Here is a 17,646-nt window from a genome sequence, read left to right on the forward strand (position 1 = left end):
ACTTGCTCAGGGAGACTGAATTTTGAAAAGTAATTTAATTTCAAGTGACTCTCGTGCTACATTTAATCTTAGCTAATTAGGTCTGGAGTCTGGAAGTCCACTTATAGCTGAAATTTTAAAAGTTGAGTGCATATAATACATTTATACCTAATACAAGGCCTTTTATGGAAAGGGGCTATTATACTATAGACTGTGCTGAATGTTCAGTAGCAAAAATTTGAATATTTCATATTTGTTGAATATGGAAAATTGGTCAGTGGAGAAGCTCTCCTCCGAGCTTTCTTGGAAGCAAGGTGGTACTGAGGTCCACAAAGAAAGGGCCTACTCCTCCCACTGATACTCTAGGACAACTCTTTTATGTTAGTTGCAGGGTGAGAGTGTTTCTTCAGATTTTATACATTGCCAGTTCCATCAACGTATAGAAAGAGGGTCCCACTGGCATGGACTCATTTTGTAAGATTGGTCCTTGATTTTTCCTTGTAAGGCAATCTCAGCTTCGTAGGTGGCAACAACCCTTTTTCCATTCACCTAACTCCAGTCCACAGTGCCAACAAAAATCTCCTTTGCTCTTGCAGCAGATGATGTCAGGAGCTTCCCAGGGAGGCCCCTGGGGAAGGTCCCTCACTTGTCTTGTCTGATTGACATTTTCCACCCCCAATGCGTTGTCATTGCAAGAGTAAAAAGGATATTTGGAAGCTGTGGGGTGCGTGTGGTAAATGTGTCCTCTGGGACACATCGAATCTGGGTACACTTGTAGGTTCCTCTGGGGAAATCAGCTGTGGTGGGGGAGGCCACAAAGGTTGAGGAAGGTTGTGGTAAGCAGCATGGGCAAGTGGTTATTTTGTCCCCAAAGCTGTTGTCTGAGATGGCATAGACACATTCGGTGTTTACAACGCGTGGCAAGCAGAGCACGGGTGTGAAGCACATACTTAACGTGCTCTGCAAGCAATTCACAGCTTGATTCTGCCATATTCGGGCCAAGCACAATGATCCCCAAACCCATACCTCAAGTTCCAGCTGTCCCAGCGTGTGCTGATGTCTGTTGATCAAGCTGTCGTTCAGCAGGGCACTTGGGGATGTGCCGAGTGAAGGGATCCACCAAACTGGCCTTTGGCTCAGGCCACAGCCCACGGACATCAGGAGAGATGCCTGCTGGCTTGGATCAGCTTCAGGTCTCGTCCCAAATCCTTAAGGACGGTCCGTGCTCCAATTATTGCATGCTGAGAACACTGAGTACATTGTTGGCACTAAATGTGCGTTCAGAAGTAACATTTTTGTTAACGGTAGGATTTTATTAGGTATGAAAGCACAGGTAAAACATTTGTTGTGATCAATAACCCCAAAATCACTTCCATGTGGATATACAGCATCAAAACTATACCCCTTTACTAGCAAAAATATTCTCCTTTGCTAGCAGTCAGCTACCATTCATTAAAGATCTCTCTTCCTTTAAAAAAAGGAGTTTAGGTCTGTGTACATTTGTGCCACATGTGCCTACACTGACATGCGTACAACTGTTGAACAGCTTCCCTATCCTTAAATTCTTCTCCATCTCCTGTTACAGGCACAGAACTCTGCTTTTCCTTCTTTCCCTCTTTCTCTCCATTCAATTCCATGTTCAGCCTTGACATACTGTACTGCTTTTGTTTTTAAAACCTTTACTGTTTTAGAATATTTAATGCTTAACAGGAGGCATGTCGGTAATTGAGTGCGTAAGCGTCTTCGCGTGGGTAATGGCCATCTCTCAGCGGTGGCTAGTGTAAGATCCAGGCAGTGGCACCCGACCGGCCTCTGCCAGTGGTGACACCGAAGCAGACCCAAGCAGGGTCAGATACACAAACACAATGCACGCAGAGATGATCCAAAGGCTTTTATTACCTTGACGTCCCAGTGGGGGTTCCCCAGTAGTTTCCCGCGGACACGCGAATAGTGCGTGGTCAGCTACAGAGAAGGTGCGTGACAGAGGGATCTAGCCAGGGATAACCTGAGTAACAATATGCTACAGTGCTGTGGTGGGTTGACCCTGGCTGGAGGCCAGGTGTCCACCAGAGCTGCTCTCTCACTGCCCCTTCTTAACTAGACAGGGGAGAAAAGGTATAGCAAAACACTTGTGGGTTGAGATAAGGGCAGGAGGAGATCACTCACTAATTATCGTCACAGGCAAAACAGACTGAACTTAGAGAAAAATCCATTTAATTTATTACCAAGCAAAACAGAGTAGAGCAATGAGAAATAAAATCAAATCTTAAAACACCTCCCCCCACCCCTCCCATATTTCTGGGCTCAATTTCACTCCCAGTTTCAACCTCCACCCCCCTCAGTGGCACAGAGGAACAGGGAATGGGGGTTACGGTCAGTTCATCACACGTTGTCTCTGCTGCTCCTTCCTCCTCAGGGGGAGGACTCCTCACACTCTGCCCCTGCTCCAGCATGGGGTCCCTCCCATGGGAGACAGTCCTTCACCAACTTCTCTAACGTGAGTCCTTCCCACGGGCTGCAGTTCTTCACAAACTGCTCCAGCAGACCTTCAGGAGCAGACTGCTCCAGCGTGGGTCCCCCACGGGGTCACAAGTCCTGCCAGCAAACCTGCTCCGGTGTGGGCTCCTCTCTCCATGGGGCCACAGGTCCTGCCAGGAGCTTGCTCCACTATGGGCTTCCCACAGGCCACAGCCTCCTTCAGGTGCCTCCACCTGCTCCGGTGTGGGGTCCTCCACGGGCTGCAGGTGGAATCTCTACACCCCCTCATCCTTCCTCCATGGGCTGCAGGGGGACAGCCTGCTTCACCATGGCCTTCACCATGGGCTGCAGGGGGATCGTTGCTCCGGCGCCTGGAGCACCTCCTGCCCCTCCTTCTGCACTGACCTTGGTGTCTGCAGAATTTCTTACATCTTCTCATTCCTCTCTCTGGCTGCAAAAGCTCTCTCTAGGGTGGGTTTTTTTTTTTTTTCCCCCCTTCTTAACTCTGTTACCCCAGAGGCACTACCACTATCGCTGATGGGCTCAGCCTTGGCCAGCGGCGGGCCCGTCTTAGAGCCAGCTGGCATTGGCTCTATCAGACACAGGGGAAGCTTCTAGCAGCTTCTCACAGAAGCCACCCCTGTAGCCCCCCCGCTACCAAAACCTTGCCACGCAAACTCAATACAAATGTGGAATAGAGATCTCTGTTGCCTTAACAAAGCATGACGGGATTTACTATAAGGAGTCTGGGAAATAGCTGTAAGGAGTCTGGGAAAGAGCTGTACTGACCTCCATCGCCTGTCTCCTCGCCATTCTTCTGCACGTAACCATACAGCTAGACTTGCAGAAGACATATTTACATACATTTCTTCTTCAGAGAGCCTTTTAGACAAAGACAGAGCCATCCTGGTCACTGGTGTTCATGGTTATGTTGCTGTTCACGGCGCTTTCTGCACAGCCAGCTGAATAGGTGACCTGGTAGCGACTGCAGGGGCCACAGAAACACAGGAATGGACAGTACTTTAAGCAGACACGATAAAGGTATTTCCTGAATTTTTCCCCAGCAAATGCATAGATAAGAGGATTGAGACAACAGTGACTGAATGCGATGGTTTCAGTCAGGTGCATTGCGTAGTCCAGTGATTTAATTTGGTTGCAATTTGTGAATAACTCATAGTGCTTTAAAGTCTCAAGAAAAATCAGTACATTGTAAGGGGACCAAAACAGAAAAAACACAACCACCACAACCAAGATCAGTTTTATGGCTCGTGTTTTTTTCTGATTTTTGCAGGACAGCAGGGTTTTGAGGATCCCACAGTAGCAATAGCATATGATACATACTGGGATGAAAAAGCCAATGGTGTTCAGCTCCATGTTGCAGAACACAGGCCAGATGTTCTCCAGCTTCTGGGGGAAGACAGCAATGCAGTCATTTTCTACCAGCTGGGAGAACACAAAATGTGGCACTGAAACTAAAGCCGCTATTGCCCATACTCCACAGGTTATAAGAAAGCCATGTTTCGTTGTTCGGGATTTCAGAGAATATGTTGCCCGGACAATGGCCAAGTATCTGTCAATACTGATAACAGTGATAAAGAACATGCCCCCAAAGAAGCCGATGTAATACAGTGAGGAAACAGCTCTGCATGGAATAGTCCCAAAGGTCCATCCACGCACCACGTTGGAAGCCCAGAAGGGGAGGGAGATCACGAACAGAAGGTCCGAGATAGCCAAGTTCAGGAGATAGATGTCAGTGATGCTTTTTTTACTGCCTTCTCTCACAATGGCAAAAACCACCATTAGATTCCCTGTGAGGCCAAGAGCAAACACTGCAATGTAAAATATTGGCAGAAATACTTTCCCAAATTCTTGGATGTCAGTCTTATTGCAGGAAAAAGCATGTTCGTCGTAAGTGTATTCAGCTGTCGTTTCTGTGAGTGCTTCTGTCATGATGAATTTTCTGGCTAGAGGCAACATAAAAAGGGAAAAGAAATAACATTAGAGAGAGGAATCCAGTATCTGCTATGGTAAAATACTGAGAGACCTCACCAACATGCACGCTTTGGGATTTTTGTCACTAGTTGGGTTAGTGAAAGTTGTATTACTGCGGAGGTTATGGTAGTTACTAACAAAAGCCCAGACTCTGCTGTTACATGTACTTCACTGAAAATTAGCTCTTTAGGATAAGAAAAAAAAATAAAATGTCAAGGGCTGTCGATAAGCCCCTGCTTATTGGAAGACCAGCAGAAGCAGCAGCAAACCGACATCCGACTATGTGAGCTCTGCAGGTGGTGCATTGCAACGTGCGAAAAGCAAGCCCTCTTCCAGTCTTTTGGGCAGTGCTCACAGGAAACGATACCTCACTTGTAGCTGTTGATCAGCATGTGGTGCCTGTCAACACCACCAAGAGCTCAGTCTCACCCCACATGTTAACCCCAGGGTGGAAGTGTGGTAAGATGCCCGGTTTCACCAGATCTGAGCAGATGCGTGCCAACGTGGGAGGAGCAGTTTGCACTGGGGCATCCCTTGGGAGCAAGCATACTTTTGATGAGGTTTTTTTTTAAAAAAAAAATCATCCTATAATCAGAAGAAGAGAAACTATATTGACACTTTTGCTCAAGCACCAAAGCGTCTCATGACTGCTCCTGCCTTGGGTGCAGGGTAGTCAGGTTGGAGTCAGGGCTTGTTAACTCAGAGGCTGCACCTAAAGAGGGTATGGGGTACAGGTGTGTGACCTCTGGACTCGCTGGTCTGCACATCCAGTAACTCGGGGCACCCATCAGTTCCTCTGTGCTCCCTTGGGATATGGTGTTCATGTCTGCAAAGATTTCTGTTTGCAGGAACCAAAAATCCTAGAGGAGTGCGGATGTTACTGCATTAGCTCTGCTCCCTGGTTGGAGTAAAGAGCTTGTAAATATCCATTACTTGCTTTCACTGTAGGAAATGAAGGAAATTGGGTGTGATATGCTGTGCAGAAACCCAGGGACATGGCAACATGGCCAAATCAGCCTGCTAAAGCTAAGACTGAAAGGAAAGGTCAGTGATAACTAAACTGCAAATACGCTTTGGTCACAGTGTCACAATCTTCTTACAGGAACCCCTGTTGACTGTAAAGAAGAGACTCCATTCAGTGACCATTAGCTGTCTCTAATATAGATGTTTACATCCTCTGTTAGTGGGAGATGTAGTCAGTACAGCCAATGAAGAGCAGTGCATCTGATCCACTGCAGGTCAGGCCAAGTCTGCTTTAAGGCAAGACAGACTGCTTGCCAGACTCTGCTGACCATGTTGATGAAACTCCATGAGCGTTGATGATGCTCCGTGATGAGCATGGACACATTACTCAGTGATAGATGCCAACTACTCCTACTCCTGACACTTAAGAGTGAAGCGGTTGGATTCCCAGCCTACATGTCCATGTTTCAGTGATAGCAATAGTTTTCATAGCCTCTGTTTAAAATAAGCCTTGCAAGATTAAGCATGAAATAAAGATGTCCTAAGGTGTGAGACAGTCCTTGCCCAAGCAGTTTTGTATGGTGTAGTGGTAACTACAACAAACACCACCCATGCGTGGCTACTGTGACCATATTGACATTTTCTTCTAATGCCTCATTGCCAGAGTGCCGTTTGTGGTGTGGGCCATGAAGTTCTGGCCTGTTATTTTGTAGTCATTTCTTGAAGAGGGTTTTTTTTTGTGCTAGTTGGAAATGCACGCTCTCCATTTTAAAATATCTTCCTATTCTGAAAGTTCAAAACCCAGTTGTCCCCAAAACATATAAATGAGAAGTGCCCACAGTCATTAGAAAACAATCTTTGTGGTTTTACACAACTAGGCTAGAAGAAGGGCTGTCTCAGCGTTGGTAGTTTCAGAGCATGGGCACATTGCGGAGAAGGCTGTTTGCAGCAGACAGGCACACCCACAGGCTGAGCGGCTCTTGCAGTGCCTTTCCTCTTGAACTGAGAGCTGAGCCCACCTGCAGAGTCTGTCCAGACCCTTGCTTGCGGCCTAGTTTAATTGTCCAGCTTCTGGAGATGTGGTATCTGACACCAGCAGAATTAAAGGGGACGAATAGGAGACGCCTAAGTGCTGAGGCAGAAGCTGATGGTAATTGCAAAGATACTAATTTTTTACTGGTGAGATAACTAATTAGAGTTGCCTAAGAGATGTGTGACAGGTTCCTCATCTTTTCATGTGTCTGTCTGCTCATTACTTTATCTGCCCTGTGGAGGGATACAGAAATGAGCAGGAGATATCGTACATAATCCCAATAGCCCATCATTTTCCGCTTTTCCATCCTGATGCTCCTCTTCTGAGAGTAAATGTACGCAGCAGGTACCTTTAAAATGAAAAGAGATGTTGGAGGGCACCAAGTATTTTGTGCTGAGTATGAGTCAGAATGCCAGCACAACTGGCTCCCTGCCACTGAGTTTTTACGGCACCCACCTGCACAGCGCCAGAGCCTCCATCTTACCCTGTGGGCTGACATGCTCCACAGCTGGATCTTTACCGATGCACTGAGGTGCGGTAGTTGAGGGCTACCAAAATGGTTGGGGGCTGGAGCACCTGGTGTATGAGAAGAGGCTGAGAACTGGGTTTGATCAGCCTTAACAAGAGAGAGCTCAAGGGGGATCTAGTGAGAAGGTGTAAAGGTGAAGCAGACAACTTTCCTCAGAGGAGTAAGAGGCAATGGCCATGGGAAGCTGTTACACACTATATGGAAAAAATGTTCACCGAGGGTGGTTAAACACCACAACAGTGCTTCAGGGAGGTTGTGAGATCCCTGGAGATATTTGAAACTCATCCGGCCCTGCTCTGAGCAGGGGTTTGGACAAGAGACCTCCAGAAGTCCCATCCTAATTTTATGACTGTGACAAAGCCGGACAGAGGCCATGATGTCCCTGCAAAGTGCCCCAGCTGCTTCTCTGCCACATGAGCTCCTGTTTCAGACATCTCTCTCCTGCTGTGACAGGTAGGAGTCCTCTCATGCACAGAAGTAAAAACTAATGGATACCTGTTCCTATCCCGTTAGCATCTTTGCCAGCTGTGCAGGTATCCAGAGAGGGCTGCTGGGTCGTGCTTACCTAAACTGCTTGTGCTGTGTGAAATCCCTGATCTGGAGAGAGGGAGCACACATTGGTTTACTCTCCGCTCTGAGAGCTTCTAGCTGTGCTGACTTTTCCCATGCTCATTCTCTTAATTCATGTCTAAAAAGACAGCTTGTTCCTCTGGAGAGTTTTCATATGTGTCTGCCCAAGGCTCTGCGCTCTGTTGGGCGCAGGAGGGATTTCAAACTCATAAGGAAATGCAGCTCCCACCACGGGGTACCCCTCATGTCTGGCAGACTTCTGCACAGACTGCTCCCACTGGCATTGCCCAGACAGGAAGCTGGGTGTGGGAATGGCCACCTTCTTCACAGGAGAACATCTATACGGAGGTGCAGGATGAACTCCTGGCCTTATTGCAGTAAAGAGGAACATCGCTTGGGCTGGGATTTTTCCTGAAGTACCTTTTCAGTCAGGTGATCTCTGGCTTACTGATGGAGATGATTTATTTCTACAGTAGCAGATTATTTCCCTTAGTCCTGGATGAGTGGTTGCAAAGCCAAAGGGAAGGGCAAGATGCTGCACAGCACGTCCAGGGGCAAGCAAGAACTATGCTTACCAAAATGACATTGGCATCCAAAACCGCTGGCACAATCTGTGGCTTGTTCACTCTCTAGCTCCTGGATTTTGTATATTACCAGCCACATATTCATATCATCCCGCCGCCACTCATCCTGCATATGCAACGCCGCCAGTTCTTTTTGAATATTTAGCTCCTCTGGTACCACTTTGCTCAGTTTGAGCTGATGGTACTCAACAGGCGGTCTCCACACACCAAAGGGTCCCCAAAAAGAGCCCATGCCAGATAGGCATAATGCGATGAAATTTTCTCACACTCTAAAGCGAGGAAACTTAACTCTGCCCACCCTGCCAGGTATTCTCCGTCAGCCTCACAAAGCCCACCGCAGTGCACGCTTCTCACTGTCATCTTCAACCCAATTTCTGTCTTGTGCGTGCGATAAATGTTCGCCTAAGGGACGAAGTTAACTGAAGAGCATAGAGGACACTGAAGAAGGACTGCAGGGCTGTGGGGTCCCTCCACCAGACGTTTTCCCTTGCTGAGTACAGGAAATAGTAGATTCAGTTCTGCTTCTCATGGAACTGCTCAACCGCTTTGCTCTCTCTCCAGATATCCCCTGCAGTTTTACACCCTACTCCGCACAAACACTTCTGCTTTTAATCACATTTATAGCTAAAAGACAACAGTCTGCAGGACCAAAAATCCTATTTCTCAACCCAGCTATTCCCAACAACCATGTGCACTGTATGTCATACATAGGGAAGTGAAATTATGAGAGATACACAAACTCCTCTAAGCAACAGAAGTTGCATTTCAACCTGCAAAGAGTATTGGCATCAGGCTGGGTGACACAAGAGCCAAATCCTATTCACAAATCTGATCTTTTCAGTTATGACTCCTGGCCCTTCAGCCAAGTGCCACGTTACAAACTTTACTGCCAAGAAGAGGGGACTGCGAACACTTTGCCCCTCCGTGATGCCTCTGCTGTCACCAAATAAAAAGCAGTAAAAAACCATAACCAAACCCAGACCTCTGCCAGAGGGTCACGCTTCAGATTTGCACAATATACTGATAAAAGTATTTAAGTCTCAGAAAGATTTTTCACACCTTAGTCAGCATTTCTGTGTGAGGCTGACTTAGGCGCCTTCCTCATACAAGCAAAGCACATTTTCAGTGCACGCTGAATGGGCTGGAGCTGCACGCTGATGATTCAGTTGTCCCAGGGAAGCCGTAGGCTTTGTGGGGAGCCCTGTGAAACCCTATGGTGCGTTATGCCTTTCTCACCCTTCGATCTGAGCTGCTACCACCCTACCCATCTGCGACTACACCCATCTGCTTCTCTCCGGATGGTGAAGCTCAGCGAGACTGCAGAAATGTCCTTAGGTACCTCAAAATGAAATGTCGTAGCTGCTGGTGGCACTTCTAACACACACCAAAAAAAAAAAAAAAAAAAATATATTTAAGGGAATTAACCAGAACTGGGCGGAAGCTAACAGGAGAGATGTGAGTCTTAATAGCACGCTAGGTGAAACTCTTAACCAGCCTGGCGCCAAGCAGCTACCACACAATCAACTGCCTGCCGCAGACACCTCTGACCACAGTTTGGATGATATCCAAAACAGAACTTAGACTTATGGGCAATACACTAACTAAAGTTGGGGCCTGATTTCTAGTCTTACACCCAACTGGTTCCTGTAATTCACCTAGCTTATCTTTCAAAGCAGGGCGGCTCCATCCTTAGGGGACGGTCTCTGGAGTTGCTTGGGATCGTGTTAGATGATAGCCAAGGTCAAAAGCAGGCCCAGCCCAGCAGGTGCAGTTACTTTAAATTTTAAATACGAGTCTTTTCTTCAGTCCTGAAGTGGGGAGACTTCACCCTACAGGTGCTGGAAGCAGCCGACAAAATGCCAGTCTTCAAAAGCGGGAAGCAAGGTGAAACAGTCAGTGTCACCTAGCCCTTAACCTGGCAAAACGAAATTTAAACAGTAAAGGAGGAGAGCGTAGCTAATGCCAGTCAGTGTGACTTTATAGACAAGAAGCTTTAGTTTGGACATCTTAAGAGATTAAAGGCTGATAAAGAGTACAAGCTTTGACTTGTACTGCCTGCTTGTTTGATTGACACATCTCACCAGCCCAAAGCAACACAAGCCCAGTAAAGCCTTACGACGGGGTTTGGGCTGGTTAGCCGTCAGATCCCAAAAGCCAGCCATCTGTGGAGGAAGCCTTCCCAAACTAGGGGTATTGCTTGTAAAAGATCTGTTGGAACTATGAGTTCAAAGCCAAAAACTCTTTGTTTTTTTTCATCATTGGTATGAAAACGATTGGGAATCAGAGCTGGAAGGGGAAGTGATAACAGAGCTAGAGAATCAGACAGTGATTCAGACAGATCTGAGTAATCAGAGGCTTCTCAGATGATTCACGTTGGCTTTAATGTAGTCAAAGTGACACACTTGGGAGTTAAATGACACAGACCGTGCCTTGAGAGTGGGGGCACATCCACTAGGAAACCTGACTGCCGATACAGGCAGGCTCGGAAAGCTCCCAGCCAGACATCGCAGTAAGAAAAGCTGATGCAACCCCTGGGTGTTTAAAGAGGAGCTAAATGGGAAGGAACAAAAGAAGGAAGACTTTACCTTTGCAGAGCTTGATAACGGGGCTGTAGGCATACTTTGATAACACTTGACTTCACTTTTGCTCGTGTTAATAATCTTGCTAATTAATGGGATTAGCCATACCATAAACTGATGCATGGAAATTCAAACCAGATACGTGCAAGCTAGAAATCAGACACACATTTTTAACAGTGAAGACTGGGACAGACTTCAAGTAGGAAAAGGAGCTTTTTGCATGTCTGAGGGTCCCCACATCAAGAGAAGATACCAGTCTGGGAAACAGGTTTAGGCCAGATGCAGTGGAGGAGCTCAGCAGGGGGTATGGGCTAAAGCCCTACAGCCCCTGACAGGCGGGGAGGCAGCAAACAGGCTAGTGGGGCACACTTGTCTCAGCAACCATGACTCTGTTTTGGTAATAAATGACTGAAAAAGCCAAACCGTCCTCTCCCCGGGTATTTCACCAGCACTAGCTAGCCCAAATCCTGGGATGGGACCCCCTGGAAGGAAGTGGGGTCCTGTGAAGAGCACGGTGCAGGTGCTGGGGTCGGGGTGGAGGAGAGGCTGTATGACGGCCGTGGAAAGAAAGCAGCACAGTTTGGGGGGGATGGGGATGTTGTTATCAAGCAGCCAGCCTGCACTGCCTTTGTGAAACCCTACATGTTTTCTTTACTTCTAACCAGTTCTTTCATCATTCCTCCTTTGCTTCTGAGTGGGTGTGGTATAATCCCAGATGCATCCTTGCTCCCTGCTCCCATAGTCCTTCCCTGATGACTTTAAGGTGAGGAAATTCTTTCTTTGGTGTTTCTTCTTTCTTCTCTGATTTATTCTCAGATCAGCTGGACCATTTCTGTGGCCAGGCAGAGCTCTGCAAGCTTAATAATTGCTTATTGATTTGGGTGATGTAATTTATGGAGGCTCCCCCCAAGACTTTGAGGATAATTTTTTTGAAAACAAGTAGTGATCTGGGTTGCTTCCTTATTGGATTTTCCAAATGAAGGTGGAGTTCAAGGTGCAGAAGCACAATGATGAGGCTTTCTGAAAATTAGGGCATTTAAGGTGTCCTAAATAAAGAACCCAGAAATGGAAGCCAATCAAATCACTGCTGATTAAGAGAAATAGAAGCCTGAATATTGCAGAGGCCTGTGGTCCCTTTACAAAAGCATTTAGGTCAAAGAGATGAAAAAAATGCCTCTTCCCTGAACCACTTCTACAGTTTCTACACCACCATCGCAAACTAAATTAGAAGCAGACATCACTAGCTGGAGATGAGCAGCATGTAAATCTACAAACTTAAACCAATAGTTCTGGGTAAAAAAATATATTTGCAAAGATCAGGCTTGGATCATGGAGGGCGGGAGAGGATAGTATAGAGTCCAAAATCCTCAGGATCTCTCTCACCTTCACCTAAGGCTTTATAGCATTGGAAAGTGCTTTCTCAAAGATGCTCTGTGCTAACTGGGAGATAACCGGCAGCAAGAAACCAGGGCACAAGTTTCAGCTTAAGCCATTGCATCAAAATTAGATGTACTCTGATTTTAAAAAAAGTACAAAAACATGGACTTGCTACTGTCTCTGCCAGCGGTGAAGGTTTCATTGCCTGTGCTTCAGAGCAAACACAGAGGTATTATTTTGAACAAGATCTTGCTCTTGCCCCATCAGTGCATGGTCCAGCTGGCCGGGCCAGTGGCCTCACTCGGGCTGGTTGTGCTACCGTCACGGCGAAGTGGGCGCAGGGGACTGAAGCCCGATGCCCTGGGTGAATCCTGCCCCCAGCGACACCCCTCCGCTTGCTGGTTTTGTCACCCTGCCAGAAAGACTTGCTGCAAGCCACCTGGCAGGGACAGCGGCACCGCAGCAGTGCACGGCTTGCTGGGGCCATGGCAAACCCTGCCGAACCCCTGGCAGCTCACCCCTGTGGTTGCTGGTGTATTTATAGCAAAAGCTGTAAGCTGGGGCTTTTAATGGTTTCAGGTCCTTCCCTCGACTCTGGGGAGGACAAAGCCCCTCTGAAGCTGAGAGGGTGGCCGTGCAGAAGATTGTTTCCTGCATGCCAGGGGTCCCACCTGCTCCTCAATGGAGCAGAGTGGAGGCTCAGATTTCAGGGCATGATCTGTAAAGGCTCTTGAGCAAGTGAAGATGCATGTAGTCATATCAAGGCATTTTCCTGGGGTGCCATCACTGATTCAAATAATTCTTCTGAATGGGAGCTAAGCACTGGAGGGGCTTCTGAAAATCCCACAAGGCATCAGTCTGAACCTCTGGTGGTCCAAGTCCCTTTAGAAATCCAGCCCTAAGGAGGTCAGAGCCTTAAATATCCATTTCAGAAATGACTTATGCATTTAAGAAATACAACCTGACATTATGATTCAGACTCCTGTGTGTCCCCCCAGATCTTAAAATTGAGGTTCAAAAATTGCTCAAATGGTTCTGAATGTTTCATCCACACCTCTCATGATTTTGTGGTCTTGATCCTATGGCAGAGCCCCTGCAACCTGAGATGGTTTCCAGGCAGTGTCCTGGCCTCAGGGACCGGCCAGGGGATGGGAAATTACATAAATGGTGTGAGAATTGTGTTGAAGAGCAGTATTGATTTTTCTCCTTGCAGAGGCTGTGGAGCACTTTAACTCATCTGCTGGGGGCAGTGGCAGACCGGGGGAGGGACCAGGTACCCCCCCAAGAGCTGCCCGCAGAGCATTGGGTGTTTGGGGCTGTCATCTGACTGGATGGTGATTTCCAGGATAATGATTTTCCTGGAAAATTTGTTTCACAGGTATTTCCTCCAGCCTGTTAGTTCTCCTGTTTGCCCTTTCTGCTTGCACAGTTGCTCGTGACACTCTTACAGTTTTTTTTACACATATAGTTGAGCATTTTGCCCGCATTTTCTCTTACCTGCCCTTCCTCAGTATTTCTTTCTCCCAGACTTTCCCTTCATAAGCAGCATTCAAATTTCTTTTGCATTTTCTGTTGAAGGGACAGTGAAAACAGACGATTGTAGCCATGTGCACTGTTTGTACTTGTTTACGGTTACCGTTTGCTCCGTCCTCTTGACACCTTTATCACAGTACCTATTTACTTCCTGCCCTCTCTTTTTGTTATTAATAAGCTCACATTGCCTTGGCATCCTCGAGAAATCTGAGGTGGCTCTCTAGAAATGGGAGATCTGTTAAATTATCTTCTCCATCCTCATTTTAGAGGGCAGAGCGTATTACGCCTTGACTGTGTCCAGATGAGATTTAAGTACTGGAGTTGCCAGCCCCTTCCTGGTAAGATCACATTTTCTGTGTGATTTACTCTCAATTTACTATGTGTTCTCCTTTGTCAAACTTTTTTTCCTCTCTCTTTTAGACTTTTTCTGCACTGCGCAAACCCTTGTAATTCATTGCAGTTGCTGTCTTTTATCCTGTCGCCCAGTTCACTGCTTCTGGCCACGCTGCCTCACATAGGGTCTGCCCCAACAGACCAGATTTTGGGAGCCGCTGATTCTGGATCTGTGTTTATATCACACAACTACTTAACAGGTTGCCACCACCGTATTACCCAAATGTCTCACCCAGACATCTTTGTGCAATATCCTTCCTATAGAAAGCTGAGTCACAGAGAAATTAAGTAATGTGGTCATACAGAAAGTTTGGTTTTCAAGTTATTTGAATTTCTGCCATTCCCTTGCTGGTCTGTCAGCATCAGACACTTTCTGTCAACTCTACCAGATTTTCTGTATTGGGCTTTCAGTGTCAGTGATGTTTGGGACGTTGGTTCACTAACCAAAACGAAGCGCAAGCAATGCTGGTGAGTTGTGAAATCTCTGCAGACATCTAACAAAAAAACATCTATATTCTTGGTCTGTCCTTCTGGGCTAATGCTGCACACTAATCATCTATCAGCATTTTCCTTTAACTTTGAGGATTTCTAGCCAGGGTGAATATTTCTCTTACCACAAGATAAGTCACCAAGTAAAATTTCTCTGCCCTGGTCCACTTTGATTAATAAAAGTGTTTCCCTTTCTACTTTCACAATTTATAAACATTACCCACATAATCTTTACCCAAATTAAATATCATTTAGATTCCAAGCACTAAGCAGTGAAGAGGTTCCTTAAGTTCATGAGACACCATTTCATGTCATCCTACTCTATTAAATGATAGGTAAAATATAATCGTCTCTTACCTTAATCCATAGTTGCATTGAAAACAAATGTTTTCTTCAAGCTCTGCCTGTTTTGGTTCAAAGGCATATTTCCTCTTCTTTAGTGCTTATGTCTGCCCTATGAAACGTGAACCTTGGCAGGGCAGCTTCCTGGGCTGAGCTTCAGGGCTGAGCTGAGGTATTAATGTGCTATGCTCCGGTCCTGCCAGCGCCTTGTCAAATTGTGAAGCAGGATGCGGCCACTCAGAGGGGCAGAAGTGCTTACGGAGGACAGGACTTGCACAAGAGACAAAAATGCCTGAGGAGCTTCATACTCAGTGTGTAAAATCCCCTATCCTATGCAGAATGAGATATTTTTGACTCCTACCTAACAGAGAAATACAAGTCTGGTGTGATAGCAGGTGCCTCGAGCAGTGGGGCACAGGATGCAGCACGAGGGAGTACAGGCACGGGGTGGTAAAAGATGTGGCGCAGGCTGGCACTGGGGACCCCCGCAGCTATACACAACTCACTGGTGGTCAGTTAAAAAAATGCAGGCCTGGAGCTGGCGAAACTGGGTTTAGTGGTAACAGACAGAACAAAAATAGTATCTGACATACGTAAGGGGAACCGCACATAGTAAATTGGGTGTGATGGGAGGCTGCAGACCGGCGAAGAGAGAAGAAGGTATAGAAGCATGTTAGAAAACATATAAAAATGACCCCAAGCAGATCCTAGAGGGGGGCGGAAAAAAACATCAGCATGAACCTCATGTTCATCCCAGGGAAGGGCTGGAGATGCTGACAGCTCACTCTAACTCCCCACCCCAGCTCCACCACCTGGGTGAAACCACCGGCCTTAGGACCCAGAGGAACAGGGTAACGGTGAGCGTACCACCAGGAAAAGGGCTAGAAGCTATGTGTGTGCAGAATGATTTTAACTGCGTTAGTATTCTTCCTTTTTCTGCAACCAGCAGATCTAGAGCAATAACGATTGGAGCCTTGAGACTGCCGTTATGCTAACAATAAATGCTTGGCTTTATCTATACATATGTTGTGCCTCGTCTTTCCCCATAAATAAGATTTTGAGGACAACACCTCCCTGCAGCCTAGGGCTTCCAGTGGACAGGAGGAATCTGAGGGTTTAAAGCATTGGCACGTTCGTTAATCAAGGAGCCTTCTTGGCCCCTGACCCGAGCATCATGCTCAGGGTTGCATTACGGGTGCACTCACAATTGGGATGCCACGTGGCATGTTTCCAGGCACTGCTGGGGAATGCAATACAGTTAATCTGGAGTGAAACCAGGCGGGAGGCTGTGCAGTGGGGTGTGTTGTTACAGCAATCCGAGACACCGCGTCTGGTTGGGGGCTGTACCAATACCAAGGTCCTCCAGCACAAACAGGAATACAGTCCTGGAAACACCTCCAGGTACTGTCCCTGCCTCAGATGCCATGGGAGGTTAAAATGCCTTCTCCCCAAAGCCAGAGTTGTGCCGCGTCCATACACGCTGAGCTGGATGGGGTATTTGGGGTGGAGAGCATCTTTCAGGTTGCCTGAGCTGTTGCTCATTGATTGGTGTAGTGAGTTGGCAGGCAAATTTTCTTGTATAAGTTTAGTTCTGGTATTTCTGCCAATTACGTGGTTTTTCATGACATTATGCTTTATCTAGCAAAAGTTACATGCCCAAGAGCTATACAGCAATATAGCAAAGGTCAAACTGTGGGCCTCCAACATCAGCCAAATTATGTGAGAGATGTCAGACGCATGGGCCAGGACAAGCGCCCATGGAAATCATCAGTGAACCAATTTCTGGTCAGGTGTTAGCCAGGAACAGCAAAGATACCCTGCTGAAAATAACATTTAAAAGTTAGGGAATAGTAAAGGGCCAGAGCAGCAGATTTTTAAAAATTGCCTTTTTCTCCTTTTTCTCTGACAAGTGCCAAAGCTCCATCCTGCCCTTTCTTTAAAAATAGATGTAAAGAACTCTGCAGTTTTTTCAGGAAAACATCAAAAGGCTGATGGCTGGTTTCTCCCCACACACTGAAAATAGGAGCTGTGACTGCCAAAATTATGAACTTTCAACTTTCAGAAAGATAATTTCTGGCATATTGTACTAAGGAAACATTCTCATTGTGTGAGAACTGTAAGATTCAGAAAGGCAAAGGGAGGCTTCCTTGATGCCAGTGATAGTCAGACGTTATCGCTGCAGTGCTGCCCCAGCCGTGCATCCTGCAGAAGTTGTGCTGTGTTTCAGAGGACACCAAAATCTAAACCTGCCTCCCACATCCTCATGGGGATGATGCAGGGTCGTGCCCTCCCCAGCCACTGCCTCCTGCCGACAAGCCATGTAAAAAAAGGTGTGGATAATCCAGTAGGACCTTCCCCACTGGAGACCTGCACGCGCCACGCTGGTTTGCTACTGACCTGTAAAACATGGGTTGCCAGAGCCCAGGGAACCATGGCTGCTCTCGTGCCGGCGGGTACCCGCTCCTGGGTCACCAGTACTCAGCACATCACCTCTGGTGTTGCTCTTTGCAGTCAAAAAGCTTGCAAATAAGGGTCAGGACTGTCCATGTAACAGCAGGAGAGACAGTCCCCAGTCACCACTTGCCTCCCGGTAGAAAAGACCTCCTTGCAGCTGGGCTTCCCTGAAGGCAGCCGTCAGCCCCTTCCCTCCTGCACTGACCAGAATTCAACCAGAATTGAACACAAAGCAGGCTGTTACCCTTGTGAAGAAATGATGTTTGCCAAGAGGAGTACCCACATGGTTTTTAGCTGGAGGACTTAAAGAGAAGCCAAGTCAGGTTGACTCACAGATGTCCTCAACAGATG

At 47.0% G+C, this 17,646-nt stretch overlaps 1 protein-coding gene across 3 annotated transcripts; it reads right to left on the reverse strand.

The window, feature by feature from the left end:
• Window positions 1–2,176: 2,176 nt before the first annotated feature.
• On the reverse strand, window positions 2,177–15,220 carry CX3CR1 (C-X3-C motif chemokine receptor 1). 3 transcript variants are annotated; one of them, XM_054815680.1, is made up of 4 exons: window positions 14,857–15,220; window positions 13,582–13,653; window positions 3,799–4,421; window positions 2,177–3,442 (listed from the first exon to the last, which is right to left on the reverse strand). In XM_054815680.1, the coding sequence occupies exons 3-4, from the start codon at window positions 4,405–4,407 to the stop codon at window positions 3,368–3,370; spliced, it is 684 nt and encodes a 227-aa protein (XP_054671655.1). In that variant the 5' UTR covers window positions 4,408–4,421; window positions 13,582–13,653; window positions 14,857–15,220; the 3' UTR covers window positions 2,177–3,367. The 3 variants fall into 3 exon arrangements, with proteins under 3 accessions (XP_054671655.1, XP_054671653.1, XP_054671654.1); XM_054815678.1 differs by having other exon boundaries at window positions 2,177–4,421; window positions 14,857–15,216; XM_054815679.1 differs by lacking the exon at window positions 13,582–13,653 and having other exon boundaries at window positions 2,177–4,421; window positions 14,857–15,217.
• Window positions 15,221–17,646: the final 2,426 nt, after the last annotated feature.

This window comes from Grus americana, chromosome 2 (assembly GCF_028858705.1).
Source record: "Grus americana isolate bGruAme1 chromosome 2, bGruAme1.mat, whole genome shotgun sequence".
NCBI lineage: Eukaryota > Metazoa > Chordata > Aves > Gruiformes > Gruidae > Grus > Grus americana.

Excerpts from the sequence above, each read along its gene's own strand:
- CX3CR1 (XM_054815679.1), bottom strand. The coding sequence starts at position 4,407 with ATGACAGAAGCACTCACAGAAACGACAGCTGAATACACTTACGACGAA.